Source organism: Bombyx mori, chromosome 17 (assembly GCF_030269925.1).
Source record: "Bombyx mori chromosome 17, ASM3026992v2".
Taxonomy (NCBI): Eukaryota; Metazoa; Arthropoda; class Insecta; order Lepidoptera; family Bombycidae; genus Bombyx; species Bombyx mori.
This window is the reverse complement of record NC_085123.1, coordinates 13,933,634-13,950,311: the sequence shown is the minus strand read 5'-3', so window position 1 is coordinate 13,950,311 and position 16,678 is coordinate 13,933,634. Positions and strand designations below refer to the sequence as shown.

At 39.4% G+C, this 16,678-nt stretch overlaps 1 protein-coding gene across 1 annotated transcript; it reads left to right on the top strand.

Annotated features, from left to right (window-relative positions):
• Window positions 1–250: 250 nt before the first annotated feature.
• On the top strand, window positions 251–12,219 carry LOC733034 (estrogen sulfotransferase; the record flags this gene model as incomplete). Its single annotated transcript, NM_001047026.1, is given in 9 exon segments — window positions 251–296; window positions 5,540–5,634; window positions 6,909–7,043; window positions 7,204–7,303; window positions 8,334–8,505; window positions 9,048–9,174; window positions 10,262–10,356; window positions 11,028–11,187; window positions 11,947–12,219. Coding segments are annotated over 8 exon segments (981 nt in total). The 5' UTR covers window positions 251–296; window positions 5,540–5,558.
• Window positions 12,220–16,678: the final 4,459 nt, after the last annotated feature.

The window sequence follows — 16,678 nt, the reverse complement described above, 5'->3', positions numbered from 1 at the left end:
ACCGCCACCAAGTTTCCTAAGCTTGTTTCTTTATTCCTTGATACGCGTGCAAGTGTTCAAGTTAATAAGACGCCTCGAGCCGCCGAAAATTATATTCAAATATTCCGTTACACAAACAGGTACAGATCGAGTCAATAAAAGCGTGCTAAAAACGTTTTTTTTATCGCGTCTGTTACAATTATTATTCTTTGGCCCTAACCTAACATTTGGTGGGCAAACAGTGACTTCACACTTGCATTTCTACTTGCAACACGAAGGTAACATCATTTAATTTTGGTGTCGGATTAAATATAAATGTGAGTGTACAATTTTACTGCCATTTATCACGTTTTAACGTAACAATATTTTATTATGAAATTTAAATTTAATATTGTGTTTTAGCATATCTATTTCGTAACATTTAAAACAAATTGGTACAGCGTATTTTTTTTTTGTATATGTATATTATTTTCTACAAAAATTTTGATTGAAAAAGTGTAAAAGAAAGCACATAGGTTAAAAGCTAGTGAAAAGTGTGATGGTGAAGTTTAATTATCAATACAAGGTATTGTATAAGGTAGAATTAAAAAAAATTGAACCTGATACAGAGCACAAATTGATATAGAACTGGTAAAACCTGTTTCTTTACTTCCTCACTGTGAATGTCTATGTACATAGGTATGTAATTATGTATATCTGACAAGAAAGGAGGGACGTAGGTACTCCGTTTGGAGTACTTTCTTGTCACGAACATTGATAAATATATAAACGAATTGTATATAATGAATATATTATATTGGGTGCTATCAGAGATTCTCAGTATGTATTTTTCGGCTAACAAAACCTGTTTAGCGTTGGATAATGTCAGATGTTTTATTCCATTCGGTAGTTTTAATCGATTACCGTCAGTTCGAATTCAGAATCGAACCGGAAAAACTCGTGTGCGTTAGAAATAAAAATATTGGCAAAACTGTTAGATATTGTCTCAATTCGTCATTCCAAAAAAGGATCTTATTAGTTAGCTGAAATCTGTATTCGATATTTTTATATGAAGCCGTGCACTTTCCGAAAAACCTTGATTTGGCATTTGCGAACAGAGCGAAACAGAAATTAGGTATAATAACCGGCAAACTTCTTGAGCATTTGTCGACGTAGTGGGGGTAAGTTTGCGCATGGTACACTCACGTGCAAAAACATTACTTACTCTGCGTCATAATGCTATTAAATTATTAAAATCAACATATGTATTTATTTATATATTTATTAGAACATCAACAAAACATATAGGTTAATAATTGTAATAATTTAATCTTGGGGTAAAATAGATATTCCTTCTATTAAGTCAAAACTAGAGCTGTTGCCAGGTCTTGGTTCAGTTGAAGCGAAGCTGGTATTTGTAATTTTTTTTCGTTATCATAATCTTGACCATCATCATCATCAATGTTTTCATCACCCGAGTCGCTATCATCGTGATGAGTCGACATAGGGCTCATCGGCGTAGTTTACAACTCGGTCAATTCGGTCTTCTTTTTTGTCTATAATTAATTATTTTTTGAAGATATTCGATTCGTAGTAATCGAATGTTACTTTTTTCATTTACCAGCTTCCGATTATTTTCTGTTATTTTTTTCCATCTGAAGCCTAGCTCTTTCATAATTCGTCGTAAGCTTCATTCCGAGCCATTAAAATTTATATCTTCTTTAAATTTTTCGAAGCCTTTCTACGGTACGGAGTTTCGCTGCTTGTTATGTAGTTATTATGATTACATCTTTTTATTACAGATTGAACGAAACTATCCATTCCGGTAACTTTCTTCTTCCCTGATCTTTTCTTACCCGGAGTCCGAAACACGGCGAGCAAGCCAGAGCCTTTAGCTTCGTTAATAATGCACCTAACAGTACTCACTGATGTTTTTGTTGCTTCCGAAGTCTGTTTTAATTTTTCCATATCATTCTTCCCCTGTTTTATAATGAAGCAATATACATCGTACACAAATTTTCTACCCTTTCTTTTAAGTACCTACTACACCAGTTTGTCACGGCATAGTGTATGTTTTATAAAAAATCAACAAACACTCAACAAATAGCAGTGGCAACAAAGTCCACAAGCAATTATAACAAATAACTTAACGATTAATAACGATAGACTTTCCACTGTACGCAAGCGTACTTTTGGGAGCAAGCGGAATGAGGGCGCGGTGCGGGACGCAAGGCTCGACTGATCTACCAATAACGCGCTCGATACGATTTCCCCTGCCGTCGCGCCTCACCCTCACCACCAAAATGATCTAAAATTCGGTTCTGCGCAGTCAAGGTCATTTGCTCAAGAAGTTTGCCGATTACTATAGCTACATCGGCTAATAAACTAAACATGTAGCATTTCATTTTACTTACTGTAAAACGGTTTTAAAATAAAATAAACAATATATTATGTTGAAGCACTAATTAATTTACTTGATACCTACACTGTAATGAGAAATCTATTGAGAATCACATAACTCGTCGAGCCCTTCGTCTCGAGCGACGGGCTCGACGAGTGAATTAACCCATAGACACAGCCCACTGAGTTTCTCGCCGGATCTTCTCAGTGGGTCGCATTTCCGATCCGGTGGTAAATTCTATGAAGCAATGCCCTTGTTGGGGCCAGTGTTAGCAACACTCCCGGTTAGAGCCCCGTGAGCTCACCTAGACGTCAAGGAGAAGCTGAAATAGCCTCTCATGGCTATCAGCATAAGTCGGGGAAAAAAGGAAAAAAAAAAGATTTTTCGTAGATTGTTTGTTGTTGACATTACCACCATGACAATTTTTATTTAAAACTAGCTGACCCGGCACACTTTGTAGTGCCTGAATCGAGAAATAAAAGATCTAAGCTTTTGTAGAAAATAAACTTAAAACAAACAAAAGGAATCCGTTCGACGGGGGACACATCAAAGGAAAAACTAAATTGTTACTTTTATGTAATTCCGAGCATTTTCATTCATTGATCTGCCTTTTAAATCTTCTCTGGACCTCCACAAATAATTCAAGACCAAAATTAGCCAAATCGGTCCAGCCGTTCTAGAGTTTTAGCGAGACTAACGAACAGCAATTCATTTTTATATATATAGATAAAAATAAAAACAACTGCCGCCCATTCGAGTTCATTAGTCGAGTCGTTTGAAAAGTAAAAATGTGTAAGTAAAATAATAACACGAAAATGTCTGAGTTAAAGAATTAGATATAAAATCTTTGATTCTCAATAGATTTCTCATTACAGTGTAGGTATCAAGTAAATTAATTAGTGCTTCAACATAATATATTGTTTATTTTATTTTAAAACCGTTTTACAGTAAGTAAAATGAAATGCTACATGTTTAGTTTATTAGCCGATGTAGCTATAGTAATCGGCAAACTTCTTGAGCAAATGACCTTGACTGCGCAGAACCGAATTTTAGATCATTTTGGTTCGGACGGACGGTTGGACGGGTTCGACGAGGACAGTGACCGGTGCCTGTAATACCTAAAAGCACCGTTAATGGATCGGGAGGATCCGTAATGACGTGCTTAGGGCGACGTCGACTGTTTACCATTCGGTCCGCAGGCTCGGGTATGGGAAAGATAAACCAATTTTGGCTTTTGATCGCGAATCGATCTGGGAATCGAATCGACTTACAACTATAAAAATACCCGTTTTACGCTCAGAGGTCACTCTGCCTATAGTGCAGGGTGAGTTCCTTAGCACTTTTAGTGAAAATTTTACATTAGTACATACTGTGGAGGGTAGAAGTAATTTGTGCCTATACCATTTTGACCGCGCGCTTACTAGAAGGCGCTAGAATAATAATTGCACACGGGCTATAAAATGGACTAGAGACGCGTCTATTGATGCTACCAATATACTATAACGAATGACAAATTTGTGGAAAACTTTCACGAGTTGCCAACAACATATTAATTACAATATAATGTTTCAAGTCAATCAGATAAACGCGCACTCGCGACACGAACAAAAGAATAATATTACTATAAAAATGGGAGGTGGAAATCCGTAAATGTTTGGAGCAAATCTAAAAACACTATTTAATAGTATTATCAAATGGATGAGTAGAATACAGAAGACTAAAAGCCGTTTCCATGTCAACGTAAATCCTAAACCGCCTCTCAACAGAGATTTCTAGTTAATTAACTCTCAAACGTATTTCAGAGGCATACGTTTAATGAAATTGTTTTTTTTTTTTTTTTTTTTTTTTTTTTTTTTTTTTTTTTTTTTTTTTTTTTTTTTTTTTTTTTTTTTTTTTTTTTTTTTATGATTGAATCTTTACTGGTGGCCCGAAGGCCTTTCCAGTTTCACCAGGACAGGTGGGCGAGCAAAGGCTCAGCCAAGAGGGGTGGGATTTGCTAACAACTGCCCGAGCGCCTCCGAAGGAGACCTAACAACTCAAGAGCAATTGTTTCGCGAATGAATCTACTACCGGATCGGAATCGCGACCCGCTGAGAAGATCCGGCGAGAAACTCAGCGGGCTGATGCATGGGTTAGGTTGCACGTCGACCTCTTTGTCGAGTTCGACGAGTACGGTTACCGGGGTCCCTAAGCCTGCCCCTAGTATTAGAGCTGAAGGCATCTAATGCAAAGGTTATTGGATCTGATGGATCCGTAAGGACGTGTCTAGGGCGTCGACGGTGACTGGCTCCTGCATGATCAGGATTCGGGGAGTAGTCAGCGGCGGCAACGATAAGGCGATTATCATGACGCATAGCCTTATCGAAGTATCGTTCCGACGCTGACTTCATGTATTTCCGAATTGATTCGAGGCCCAGGTCGTCGTGTAGGTCAACGTTCCTCACGAACCACGGAGCCCCGACAGCTAACCAAATGAAATTGTAAGCCCAGGTATCAAACAATTAATCCGTAGCGTCTATTAGAGCGTAAATAGCATGTACGTGACATCGAGTTTTCGTATGAAGTGTTAATGAACGCCCGACGACACTACAAAGCAATTTCGTCTTTGTCGTACTTCTGCTTTGATGTTACGGTTTCGAAGTTAGATTTGTTGCAATTTGGAATTCATTTGCGAGTTGGGTATGTGTAGGCGAAAAACAAAATTTCTTTTCAGTTTATAAATGTACTAACGGCTTAAAGATACACGATTTTCGTCTTTCCTACTAAAAACAAGACCAGCAATGAAAAGAAGGTACAAAGCAATGTATACGTATGACAATTCCCACCTGTACCCTCACACGCCTTCTACCGTATTTCTTATCGTATCTTATCGTATCGTATCGTATTTCGTAAGACAATGAATCCGATATGATTATTGAGGGGATAGCGATGGAGGGAAGATCTTCCACTGAGCGGGTGTAATTGCTCGGTAGACCGATGTTCCGAATGTTGTCGTTCGGAACTTGTATACATCCAAGCTTATCTTGAAAATGTCGTAAGCGAGATTCAGGCATCTGACAAATATCTTGTATTCTATGGTAGCTTCCCTAACTATGATAGCTCTTGGAACAAATAATATCTGCGAGTCATATTAAGCAAACATTAAAGACCAAATTAACTTAAAATCAAAATTGTCAACAGAATTTAAAAGAAAAAAAATATGGCGCTCCGTTTTCCACATGAAATTAAACATGTGACGGAGGAAGAGGATTTAATTCTGAAGAAATACTACAAAGGTAAGCGGAGCCATGACAAAGTGCTCATTTAACGAAACGATTCACGTTTATTAAACTATAAATTTATTCAGTGATGACGCTGCAAAAACAATCAAATTCTCAATTTATTTTTGGCATATTTCAATATCGATCAAATATTCACACTGAAGTATAGAGCCCACTGAGTTTCTCGCCGGATCTTCTCAATGGGTCGCGTTCCCGATCCGGTGGTAGATTTTGCGAAGCACTGCTCTTGCTAGGGTCAGTGTTAGCAACACTCCGGTTTGAGCCCCGTGAGCTCACCTACACACGTTAGGGTGAAGCTGAAATAGCATCTCAAGGCTATAAGCATAGGTAGGAAAAAAGGAAGAAAAAAAAACTGAAGTATGAAACCTATATATACTATATAGGTCTATGAATATTCACCAGCTTGACGGCTATCACCTACTCTATGAGATTTTGATCTCGATCCGTCAGGCGTTAGTAGCCAATTCTTATTATTATTAATACTTTATTTCAGTTTAAAAAAAAACAGCATTTTGTTAGTAAGAATTACTTATAATATATGTTAGTAACTTAAAAACCTAACACACAACTATCAGACTATTCTTTTTTTGTTTTTATTGCCGTATAGGCAGACGACCATACGAACCACCTGATGGTGAGTGGTTACCGTTACTCATGGACGTCAGCAATGCCAGGCGCAGGTCAAGCCGCTGCCTACAAAATTCATTAAAAGTATTCAATTATTCAATAAAAACCCTTCCAAGTGCCTGGTGCAAAGGCACTTAATCAGGTAATCACGAAATTAATCTGCAGTCCCTTGATCTTGCTCGATATGATGTGCAAAGGGCAAGGCAATTAATCTGCGATAAAAACAGAGAGAACGGTATTATCAACGACTCATCCACACCAAATTTCTTTTTCATCAATTCTTCTTCTTCTCCATCGCTCCCTCATTGCTGAGGATCGTGACTCCGTTTCAGCTTGTCGACTGCCAGCCTCCATCGGTTCCGGTCAGTTGCCTGGTGTAGTGCAGCGCTAAGTGGTCCGCTGGTTTGCTCGGAGATCTGGTCGGACCAACGTTCTCCAGCCTCTAGGACGTTTTCCTTCTACTTTTCCAGTGACCATCAGACGTTCCAAGTTGTCTACACCACTGCGGGCAACGTGGCCAAAGTAGCGCATTATGCGTTGCAGACAGGTGTTAGACAGGCGTTTTTGTCAATCGTCATCATCATCATCGTTTTCATCAATACACACTGCTTATACTTCTCATTCGTCTATTATATGCGTAGGGTACAGCCGGCCGTTTGTCCGCGTTGGAGCCCCGGGATATCTCGCTACACCAGGGTACCAAGACCACGCTGAAGATATATACAACCTAGAGATCAGGCCTGATGACATATGGGTCATCCCTTTCTCTAGATCTGGTAAGTAATTCTTCATACTAAAATTTTGATAGTAGGTACTTTTGAAGACGTATCATCCATTTAGGAGAATAGCCCAACGTTATAACTTAGGTAGGAGAAAAAAAGACACGACACCGTTCGATAAACTATCATTTTAAAAGTTTTTTTATTCTTGTTTCAGGGACAACATGGCTTCAAGAACTAGTATGGCTGGTCAATAATAACTTGGATTACGTGGCCGCTGCTTCTCAACCCCTCAGTAAAAGATACGCGTATATTGAGTGAGTTTCTAAGGAATACCTAAAATACATTTTCGAAATATCGGGCGTCGTGTTTAGAACTTAAGACATACGAGGCGTCCTTAGGCTGGGTTCACACGGCATTGTCTTGCACGTCTTCATTGTTTTTTTTTTTTTTTTCCTACCTAAGCTGAGAGCCTTGAGAGGCTATTTCAGCGTAACCCTAACGTTTGTAGGTGAGCTCACGGGGCTCAAACCTGATGACGTTGCTAACACGAACCCTAGCAAGAGCCGTGCTTCGCAGAATCTACCACCGGATCGGAAACGCGACCCACTGAGAAGATCCGGCGAGAAACTCAGTGGGCTGTGTCTGGGAGTTAATTTACTCGTCGAGCCCTTCGTCGCAAGCGACGGGTTCGACGAGAGCGGTGACCGGATTTTCATTGTATTCGTTATTTTAACGTACAATCAACCGAGTGATCATACGTTAGATTTTCATTCGTGTAAAAACGAACGTGTGAGGAGACAGAGCTATACTATGCGCCAGTCCACGTTAAAGTTCTTCCGATTTGCTTGACAAGTCCGTTGAGTATCTATATATTAATACGTGAAGGAAAAACTTTGTATTCCTTTTTACGAAAATTGCGCGGACGGAGGAGTATGAAATTGCCCACACTTATAGAGAATATAGAGAAGTAGTGCAGAATGTTAATATGTATTTTTTTTAAATTATGCCTAAAAAATACATTAAATCAATAAAAAAAACATTACACACACTACATACCATGTATTTGACGCACACACGCATGCATACTATTTATTTATTGTCAAACTTTTGTTTTTGACGTCTGTGGTCGAATTGAGAATAGATTAAATATTATTTGTCTTTATTAATATTTTTCCATAGTGTAGTCTTGGCGATATTTGTCATTATAGAAGTCTTTGAAAATAGAATCATAATAGTGTACTTACAATTTCAATTAATTATAGTCGAATTTCGACTACTGCGGGACCACTAGTTTGTTTAAATGCATATTCATTTGATTGACAGCTGGCTTTTTTTGTTTGGCAGGTACGTAACACAGAAATCTGACGCTGCGAAAAAGATGCTGCAATCCATCAGACCTGAGCAGAGAGCTACGTTTGAGAGCTTCGAAACTTTGCCAAATCTACCGTCACCGAGATATGTTAAAAGTCACCTACCGTTGTCACGTCTGCCACCAGCTCTGTTGGATACTGCAAAGGTATACTATTACCTATACTACCTTTTTAACCGACGTCAAAAAAGGAGGAGGTTCTCAATTCGACTGTACTTTTTTTATGTTTGTTACCTCATAACTTTTGACTGGGTGAATCGATTTTAATGATTCTTTTTTTATTAGAAAGCTGACGCTTCCCGTGTGGTCCCATTTCGTTCAGTTTTGATAATGGTATCCATGAGAAAACTATAAAAGTCTTAAATTTGCATTAAGTACGTGCGCGACATATAGATGAATAATTCAATAACTCATTATCACGCCAACCGATTTCGATGATTATTGTTTTTAGTGTAGGTATATTAATTTCTTTTGGAATATCTGTTTTTTTCTATTTGAAGTCGGTTTTTGTTATAAAGCATATTATTATGTATTTACAATTATTAGCTTAACACTAGAAGAAGTTGTAGCAGTAGAATTAGTAGTAATAGTTGTGGTAGTGGTATAATCTATAGCTTTACGATCCCATCTGGTGTTAATTGGTACACAAAATAGACGAACAAGATAAAAAAAAAATAACTATTTTGCAGGTATTCTACGTAGCCCGCGACCCTCGAGACGTGGCCGTGTCGCTACATTTCGCTGTTAAGCTCTTCGGCTATTTCTCGGACGAGGTCACTTTCAAAGAATTCTGGGACCTATTCAAAAGAGATTTAGGTATGTACTTCAATAAAACGTCTATCTCATCGGTTGGCCACAATTCTTCATTAATTTTAGTGGCGTAGCGAAGTCTTTCTTGTAAATGATGTCGATTCGTTCATCGATCGATTCGAATCCCGCAGGCGGGTACCAATTTTTCTAATGAAATACGTACTTAACAAATGTTCACGATTGACTTCCACGGTGAAGGAATAACATCTTGTAATAAAAATCAAACCCGCAAAATTATAATTTGCGTAATTACTGGTGGTAGGACCTCTTGTGAGTCCGCACGGGTAGGTACAACCACCCCGCCTATTTCTGCCGTGAAGCAGTAATGCGTTTCGGTTTGAAGAATGGGGCAGCCGTTGTAACTATACTGAGACCTTAGAACTTATATCTCAAGGTGAGTGGCGCATTTATGTTGTAGATGTCTATGGGCTCCAGTAACCACATAACATCAGGTGGGCTGTGAACTCGTCCACCCATAAAAGCAATTAAAAAAAACACACACACACACGTATTGTTTAAAAAATTTAGAAGTAACAGATGCTTATAGATGGACAGAGGCAACTATAGAGACATTAAACACCAAATGGTGAATCAGTACGTACACTTTAAGCACATTTAATATATTTCTGTCGTGACAAGACTTCTGAATTATTTCACCAGATTTCTAGCTAAGGGATCAGTTATTCCTGTTAGTCCCATTAGCTCTTGCAGTAGATTACGTTGCAAGCTCGTATGGGTCACCACTGTCTTATTACAGCCTTGATCCAATTGTACATTCCACTGTGAAGGAGAAAACAACCAGAGCATTAATGGATATTTCAACCCAGGCGATCAGCGTTCATACTGTATGACCTAACATGTATCCGCTTAAATCAAGTGTGCTGTGACCCCAAAACCCAACCGAAGATTCAAAGTTCACATTCACAGCACTTAGGTACTAAAGTCTTGTAGTGTACAGATTCTTGAAGATACGCCGAACATTTAAATGAAAAAGCTACCCAAACCCTAACCATGAGAATGGGAGCTGCGGTGATTGATCCGTCAGTTATACTAAGCAAATCAAATCTAAAAACCTTGCTTATTTCATTTTCAGTTCTTCACATGCCTATTTTTTCTCACGTGAAGGAAGCATGGGAGAAACGTCACAACCCAAATCTATTTTTCCTTTTCTACGAGGATATGCAAAATGTATGTTAAAAGTGTAAACTATGTACTGCCTTTATCACTATAACTTATCTGCAATTTTCTAGCATTTTATTTAGTTTTGATAAAGCCTGAATGGATATGGTATTTTTTTGAAAAGTCCATTAAGGTTTGGTATGCCTTTTTTGGAGATTTTTTCAGGAAAACTCCGCTGGTCACGTGTGATCTTTATGAGATCCGAACGCATTTTTACACAAATTGGGCTGCTTTTTTTTCTACCTAAGTTGATGATAGCCTCTCAAGGCTATGTCAGCGTAACCCTAACGAGTAGGTGAGCTCACGGGGCTCTAACCTGGTGATGTTGCTTACACTAGCCTTAGCAGGAGCAGTGCTTCGCAGAATCTACCACCGGATCCGAAACGGGACCCACAGAGAAGATCCGGCGAGAAACTCAGTGGGCTGTGTCTGTGGGTTAATTTACTCGCCGAGCCCTTCGTCGCAAGCGACGGATTCGACGAGAACGATGACCGGATGGGTCGCGAGTTTGGTTATATCTACGCAAATAAAAATAGAACAAAATTACCCAAGTCAAATTTGCAAAAAGATCGCAAAGGAAATCTATCCGGCTATCTATTTATAAATTAAAGAAAACATTACTCAGTATACGAACAGAAAGAGCTTCGAATTCAAAGTGACTCAAAAATACTCTTTTGCAGAATCTACCGTCCGTAATAGATAAAGTTTGTAATTTCCTCAATAAAGCCTACACGGCCGAACAAAAGGCAGAACTGGCGAGACACTTGAGCTTTGAGAGCATGAAGAAAACTTCGACATACAGCAAACCCTCCAAAGGCGAAAATAGTTTCTTTAGAAAAGGTAAATTTTTAAATTGCTCTTTAAAAGTTCGGGCGCTTAAGTACAGTCGGTTATTACACCGCCCAATTGCAGAATCATAAGATAATTATTTTTATAGAACTTCTTGAATAGTTGTCTTTTTTAGAACTTCTTGAATAGCTTAGATGTCTTTAGACAGCAGTCTTTAGACAAAACAAGAAACTTTAGAAAAAGTGATTCTACTGTTGAAAGCTGTCACGAAAAAGTTTTTAATACGTATTAACAGATTTTGCGCTGTGGTAGCACTGTAGCCATCTGCGCAATGCGATATAGTATTGAAATACTCCGCAAACACCCACTAAATGAAAACAAGTGGTCGAAATCTCGATTGGATTGCTTCAGGGGTGTCGTGTCCTTAAAACTGGAAGGATTATTACGCTTTTATTAGCTCGACTTGTATGTGTGTAACGAAATATTTGAATGTAAATTATCAACAACATGAAGGCATCCCATGAACTCGAACGAATGCACACGTATCAAGGATCGATGATAAAACAATAATGCATTACGTTGGCTGAATACTAGGATCAGAATCATCAGGAAAAAGACAAGATTGTCTATTGATTTTTTTTGTTAAATTTGTCATTTTAACGTGCTTTAAAATTATTATTGTGCAATCTCACTAGTGACCACTAAATTTGTAAATGTTTGAAGAGCTGAAACGTGCGTCATAATAATCCGGTTATATTTGAACCAGGATAAAAAATGTTAAATTTTTTTTTTTATTTCCGGATTTTACAGGTAAATCCGGTAGTTGGGTGGAATACTTCGACGATGCTATGAAAGAAGAAGCTATAGAATTCATTGAAAAAAATCTCAGCGACACCGACATGCGGTATCCCGTTGTGGAAATATAGTTGATATAAATCTATTTTCATTATAATCGTGAAGTGCCGTAGTATGTCAATGAACTTTCAAAAACTACTGATTATGATATTAACTGATTTTTTCCCCCTACCTTTTCACTGGTAGCCTAAGAGTCTACTGCAGCTACGTCCGGACGGGTAGGGTAGTTAACGGGTTCAACCTGAGAGAATTCGCCAACACTAGCCCTAGCAAGAAATTGCCTATCTATCCTAGTTACGCTAGAGTTATTTAATCAGAAAGACTTGTAACATCTTACATATTCATCCATCTAGTCCTACGATTAAAAAAATTCGGACTCCCTTCATTTGACTTTTAATTAAAATGTTAAACTTTAATTCAAAATTTCAACAAAATTTCAATTCTTTTCGTTATCGTCATTTAAAATAAAAAGGCCATCGTATATTTTTTATTTGTTTTATTTTCCTTGTAAATTCATACAATTTTGTTGTATCCTATTGATCGCGTATTCATGTAGATACAGTTTTTTTTTTTACCTTATAATCAACGAGATGTGTACTCAAAATACGACTACGAGCTTATTCTGCTTAAACGAAATATATAAATAAATATCTTATTTTAAACGTTGCACAAATAAAAATTCACTTGTTAAGCAAACAAAAAAATAAAGTATCGCACCGTTGACATAAAAAAAATCAAAAAAAAAATATGGCACACAAGTTTTCAAAAATAATCGAATGTATTGAAAACATTCATGACTTATTGATAAAAAATTAATAAAATGCGTAAAAACGCGCGGCTGGTAACTACTTTTTTTTTTCAAACAACGCGTACACTTGAGTGCAGAATAAAGGGTTATATTATTTAATTTAAGATGATCAAACCATTCCATACATACATATTGCTAACCTAAAATAAAACGAAATAGAACTGAATAAATACAATGATATTCACGTTAATTGTGAAGAATAAGAAGCCACCATTCAGCTTATTTCTGTTTCAAACGATCCAATAATTTAATAAATATTTTAATGTAGTTAATATTTAATTTAGCACTCAAATGTAATGCTGTTCATTTATATACGTTGTTCAGGGATCGATCGTGAAAACAAAGAACCGATGACTCCTCGCACCGGTGACATTAAAAGGGCTAGAATCAAATAGAAATATGTAATGACTCCTGTGCACTGCGCGCCATGTAGAACGAATGAAAATCGCGATTAAAATGTTAGTTGCCCTTGATTAATATCACTGGTGGTAGGACCTCTTGTGAGTCCGCGCGGGTAGGTACCCCCACCCTGCCTATTTCTGCCGCGAAGCAGTAATGCGTTTCGGTTTGAAGGATGGGGTAGCCGTTATAACTATACTTGAGACCTTAGAACTCATATCTCAAGGTGGGTGGCGCATTTACGTTGTAGATGTCTATAGGTTCCAGTAACCTCTTAATACCGGTTGGGCTGTGAGCTCGTCCACCCAGCTAGCATTACATTGCCGCTTTGGGAGTTATCATCGCTCTTTACTACATAAAGCACCGCTTTTAACTAATTCAACGTGCATTCAACGGTCTTACATCTCGTCGCTTATATTGTTTGTATCACAAACATTATGTATCTTTGACTCGAATGCGCGAGGATCGTTAACGAGCTACAAGTCGACGGACATACGACTATTTTTATTTTTTTTATTGCCTTTGTAGGTAGACGTGCATACGGCCCACCTGATGGTGAGTGGTTACCGTCGCCCATGGACTTCAGCAATGCCAGGGGCAGAGCCAAGCCACTGCCTACCGCTTAATACTCTCCACAAGCCTCGTTTGAAGAAGGACATGTCATAGCGCTCAGGAAACACCGTGGAGGGGAGCTCATTCCATAGCCGGATGGTATGTGGCAGAAAGATCTCTGGAAACGCACTGTGGATGACCGCAGTGGCTCCAGGTAGTATGGATGAACTCTACTCCGGTGGCGGGCGGTGCGATGGTAAAAACGAGACGTTGGTATCATCTCGAACAATTCCTCAGAGCACTCCCCATGGAACATGCGGTACAAAATACAGAGGGAACCGAAGTCCCTCCGCAGACCTAGAGGCTCCAAACGATCCGTGAGAATGGGATTAACAGTAACCAGTGTTGCTTAGTGCGAGTTTTTAACGTTCTCGATCGCGTAAAAGTTAATTCAAATTTGTATGCAGTTTGAACAGCGCCCCTAGCGGCAAACGTAGGTAACGGTTGCAACTCCATACAAATTTGAGTTAACGCTTACGTGATCGAAAACGTTTAAAAAACGCACTAAGCACACAATTGGGCTACGTAACGGAAATATCGCAGCGATAAACCACCTGGACCATCAGATACATGGTTCAAATTTAAATTATTCGAATCAACCATTTCAAATTGTTTTGGTGGTTGTTTTCATGATATTTAGGTAGGAAGATTTGCTTTAAATTATTCTTTGTGATCTGCAAGGCAGAGATCTCATAAAAAGGCCGAGAGTAAATGGTATTCGCTCTCCCGGTGAAGGTCAAAGGACGACCTGAAGGGGTCGAGGTCGCGCGGCGCGCTACCAGCACTCTAGCACGCTGCCAAGGAGTAATATCTTCATGATAAAAAGATCAACCGGTTGGCAGTGTATCGCGTTCCCGGCAGGCAGAAGGTCTAGCGGGGTAATCCGGGACACCAGCGGCACCGTCTGGGTGGCCTGGCGGGCTGCCGGACCGAGACGGCCGACGTTTCAGAGCCTTCGATTCGCCTAGAAGGCTCCGTCGGCTGGGCGTCCTTGGGGTGAGCCGCGCAGTCTGGTTGTATTATTGACCGCGGTAACCCTCTTACCTCACCCGGGTTCTGACCTCGGAGGGGTTCGGGCGCTTGGGCGAAGAGTGCAGGGGAATCGTTTAGTGGGTAGGGTCCTAAAAACATTCTTGGGCCCGCGGTTCGCAGTCTCGGACCAGTCCCACATACCCCACGCGCCACCTAGGCGCGGGGACCTCGTAGGAGGTTCGGCCCTCGTAAAATTTAATTGAGACATTCTTTAATAAAAATTAAATAGTAATTTTACGTATTTGTCTTGTTTACAAATGCTCACTCGTTAACGAACCGCGCGCATTAAGGTTTGCATTATTTATTTATTTTTATATAACGATTATATAAATAGTGTGCATTATTAATTACATTAGAAAAATTGTGAACGCTTACATAATAAATACGTCTTAAATATATAATAATTTTGTTATTATTGCATATTCACACTAAACATGCTTACAAAATGTTACGAACGGAACATATTTTTAATCATTTGCACTTGTGTTTTATGCCACTGAAGTGTATTAAACACACAAGATTAATGATTTAGCATTGTGTCCGTTCTATGGTTTCGATGGACATTTTGATAATAATATGTAATTGCCAAATACAATACGTGAAGCATCAAATACAATAGAATATACATAGGAAATGTTTTTATTGCTTTCTCTTTTTGTTCGAAAGCAACTTTTTAAACTATTTAATTAATAAATGAGGAATAATTAAGAGAAATTTACAATTAACCCTTTGACTGACCTGTAGGTCACCGGTACCCTACATGGCTCACTGAAGTAATTATATCCATACTAAGCGTCTGGATTACTTAATTTTAATAAATTGATTCTTTGATATCGATAACAATAATGTCATATTAATTGCATTTTTATTGAATTACCTACCTATTATGTGCGCTCGAAAATTCCATTGCATTTAAGGTTCAATTTCATTATAATGTTTTTGACACTACTACTTTTGTTACGCGCAGGGCTGCTTCGCGACAGAAACGGGCGAGATAGTGGTACCAATTGATATTCTGATGCAGTGCTCAGAATTTTTATTGCTGGAAACAGACAAATTAACTCATATTCCACCTGGTGCAAGGGAGCTATATTGTGGAGATGCGAGCGGGCTGACGGTGGACCCCACGAGCATCTCCACAATATAGCTCCCTTGCACGCCAGACCACCTGATGGTAGGGCGCTACCAAGGGAGCTACTGGAACCCCCGGCTATGGTAAGATAGTCGGCTTAACCGGAGTGATATGGGAGTGCTCATAATGAGTGCCCCCATGGGACTGAGCTGTCCACACTCGTCACTACCCCCCACATTGTTGGGGTGCCCCCCTATGGGGACCCATTTTCCACCCCCGAGGGTGGACCACTCCCCCGTCTGGGGAGTGTTTAAGTCGGCCCCTCCCCGTGACGGACTTCCCCTTCTGGGGAGCCCGGAGCGGGTGAGCGCCTTACTAGTGCCGCGGCTCCCCCTCTGACTTGTAGAGGCGGGGCCGCGGCATGGGGCCGGTGGCGAGCCCCTCGTATCCGCTGACTGTTGTCCTGTGCTGTTGTAAATAGTAGTGTAGTTTAGTTTTAGTTAGCTTGTAGTTAGTCAGTAAGGAAAAAAAAAAAAAAAAAAAAAATTAGCTTTAGGAAGCAGAGGACAGCAGCCGGCGCCGGGGTGTCACCGCCGCGGGCATCGAGCCGTCACCAGACTGCCCATCGTATTATATATAAGTATATATAGATGTAAATTGCCGCCGAACACGCAGCGAACAGCGTACCTATCCCCAAGTCCTCCCTGCATCATTTCACCCCTGCCCTATGATGGCAGGGAGTTTCAGCCCGGGTAGTGGGGTTT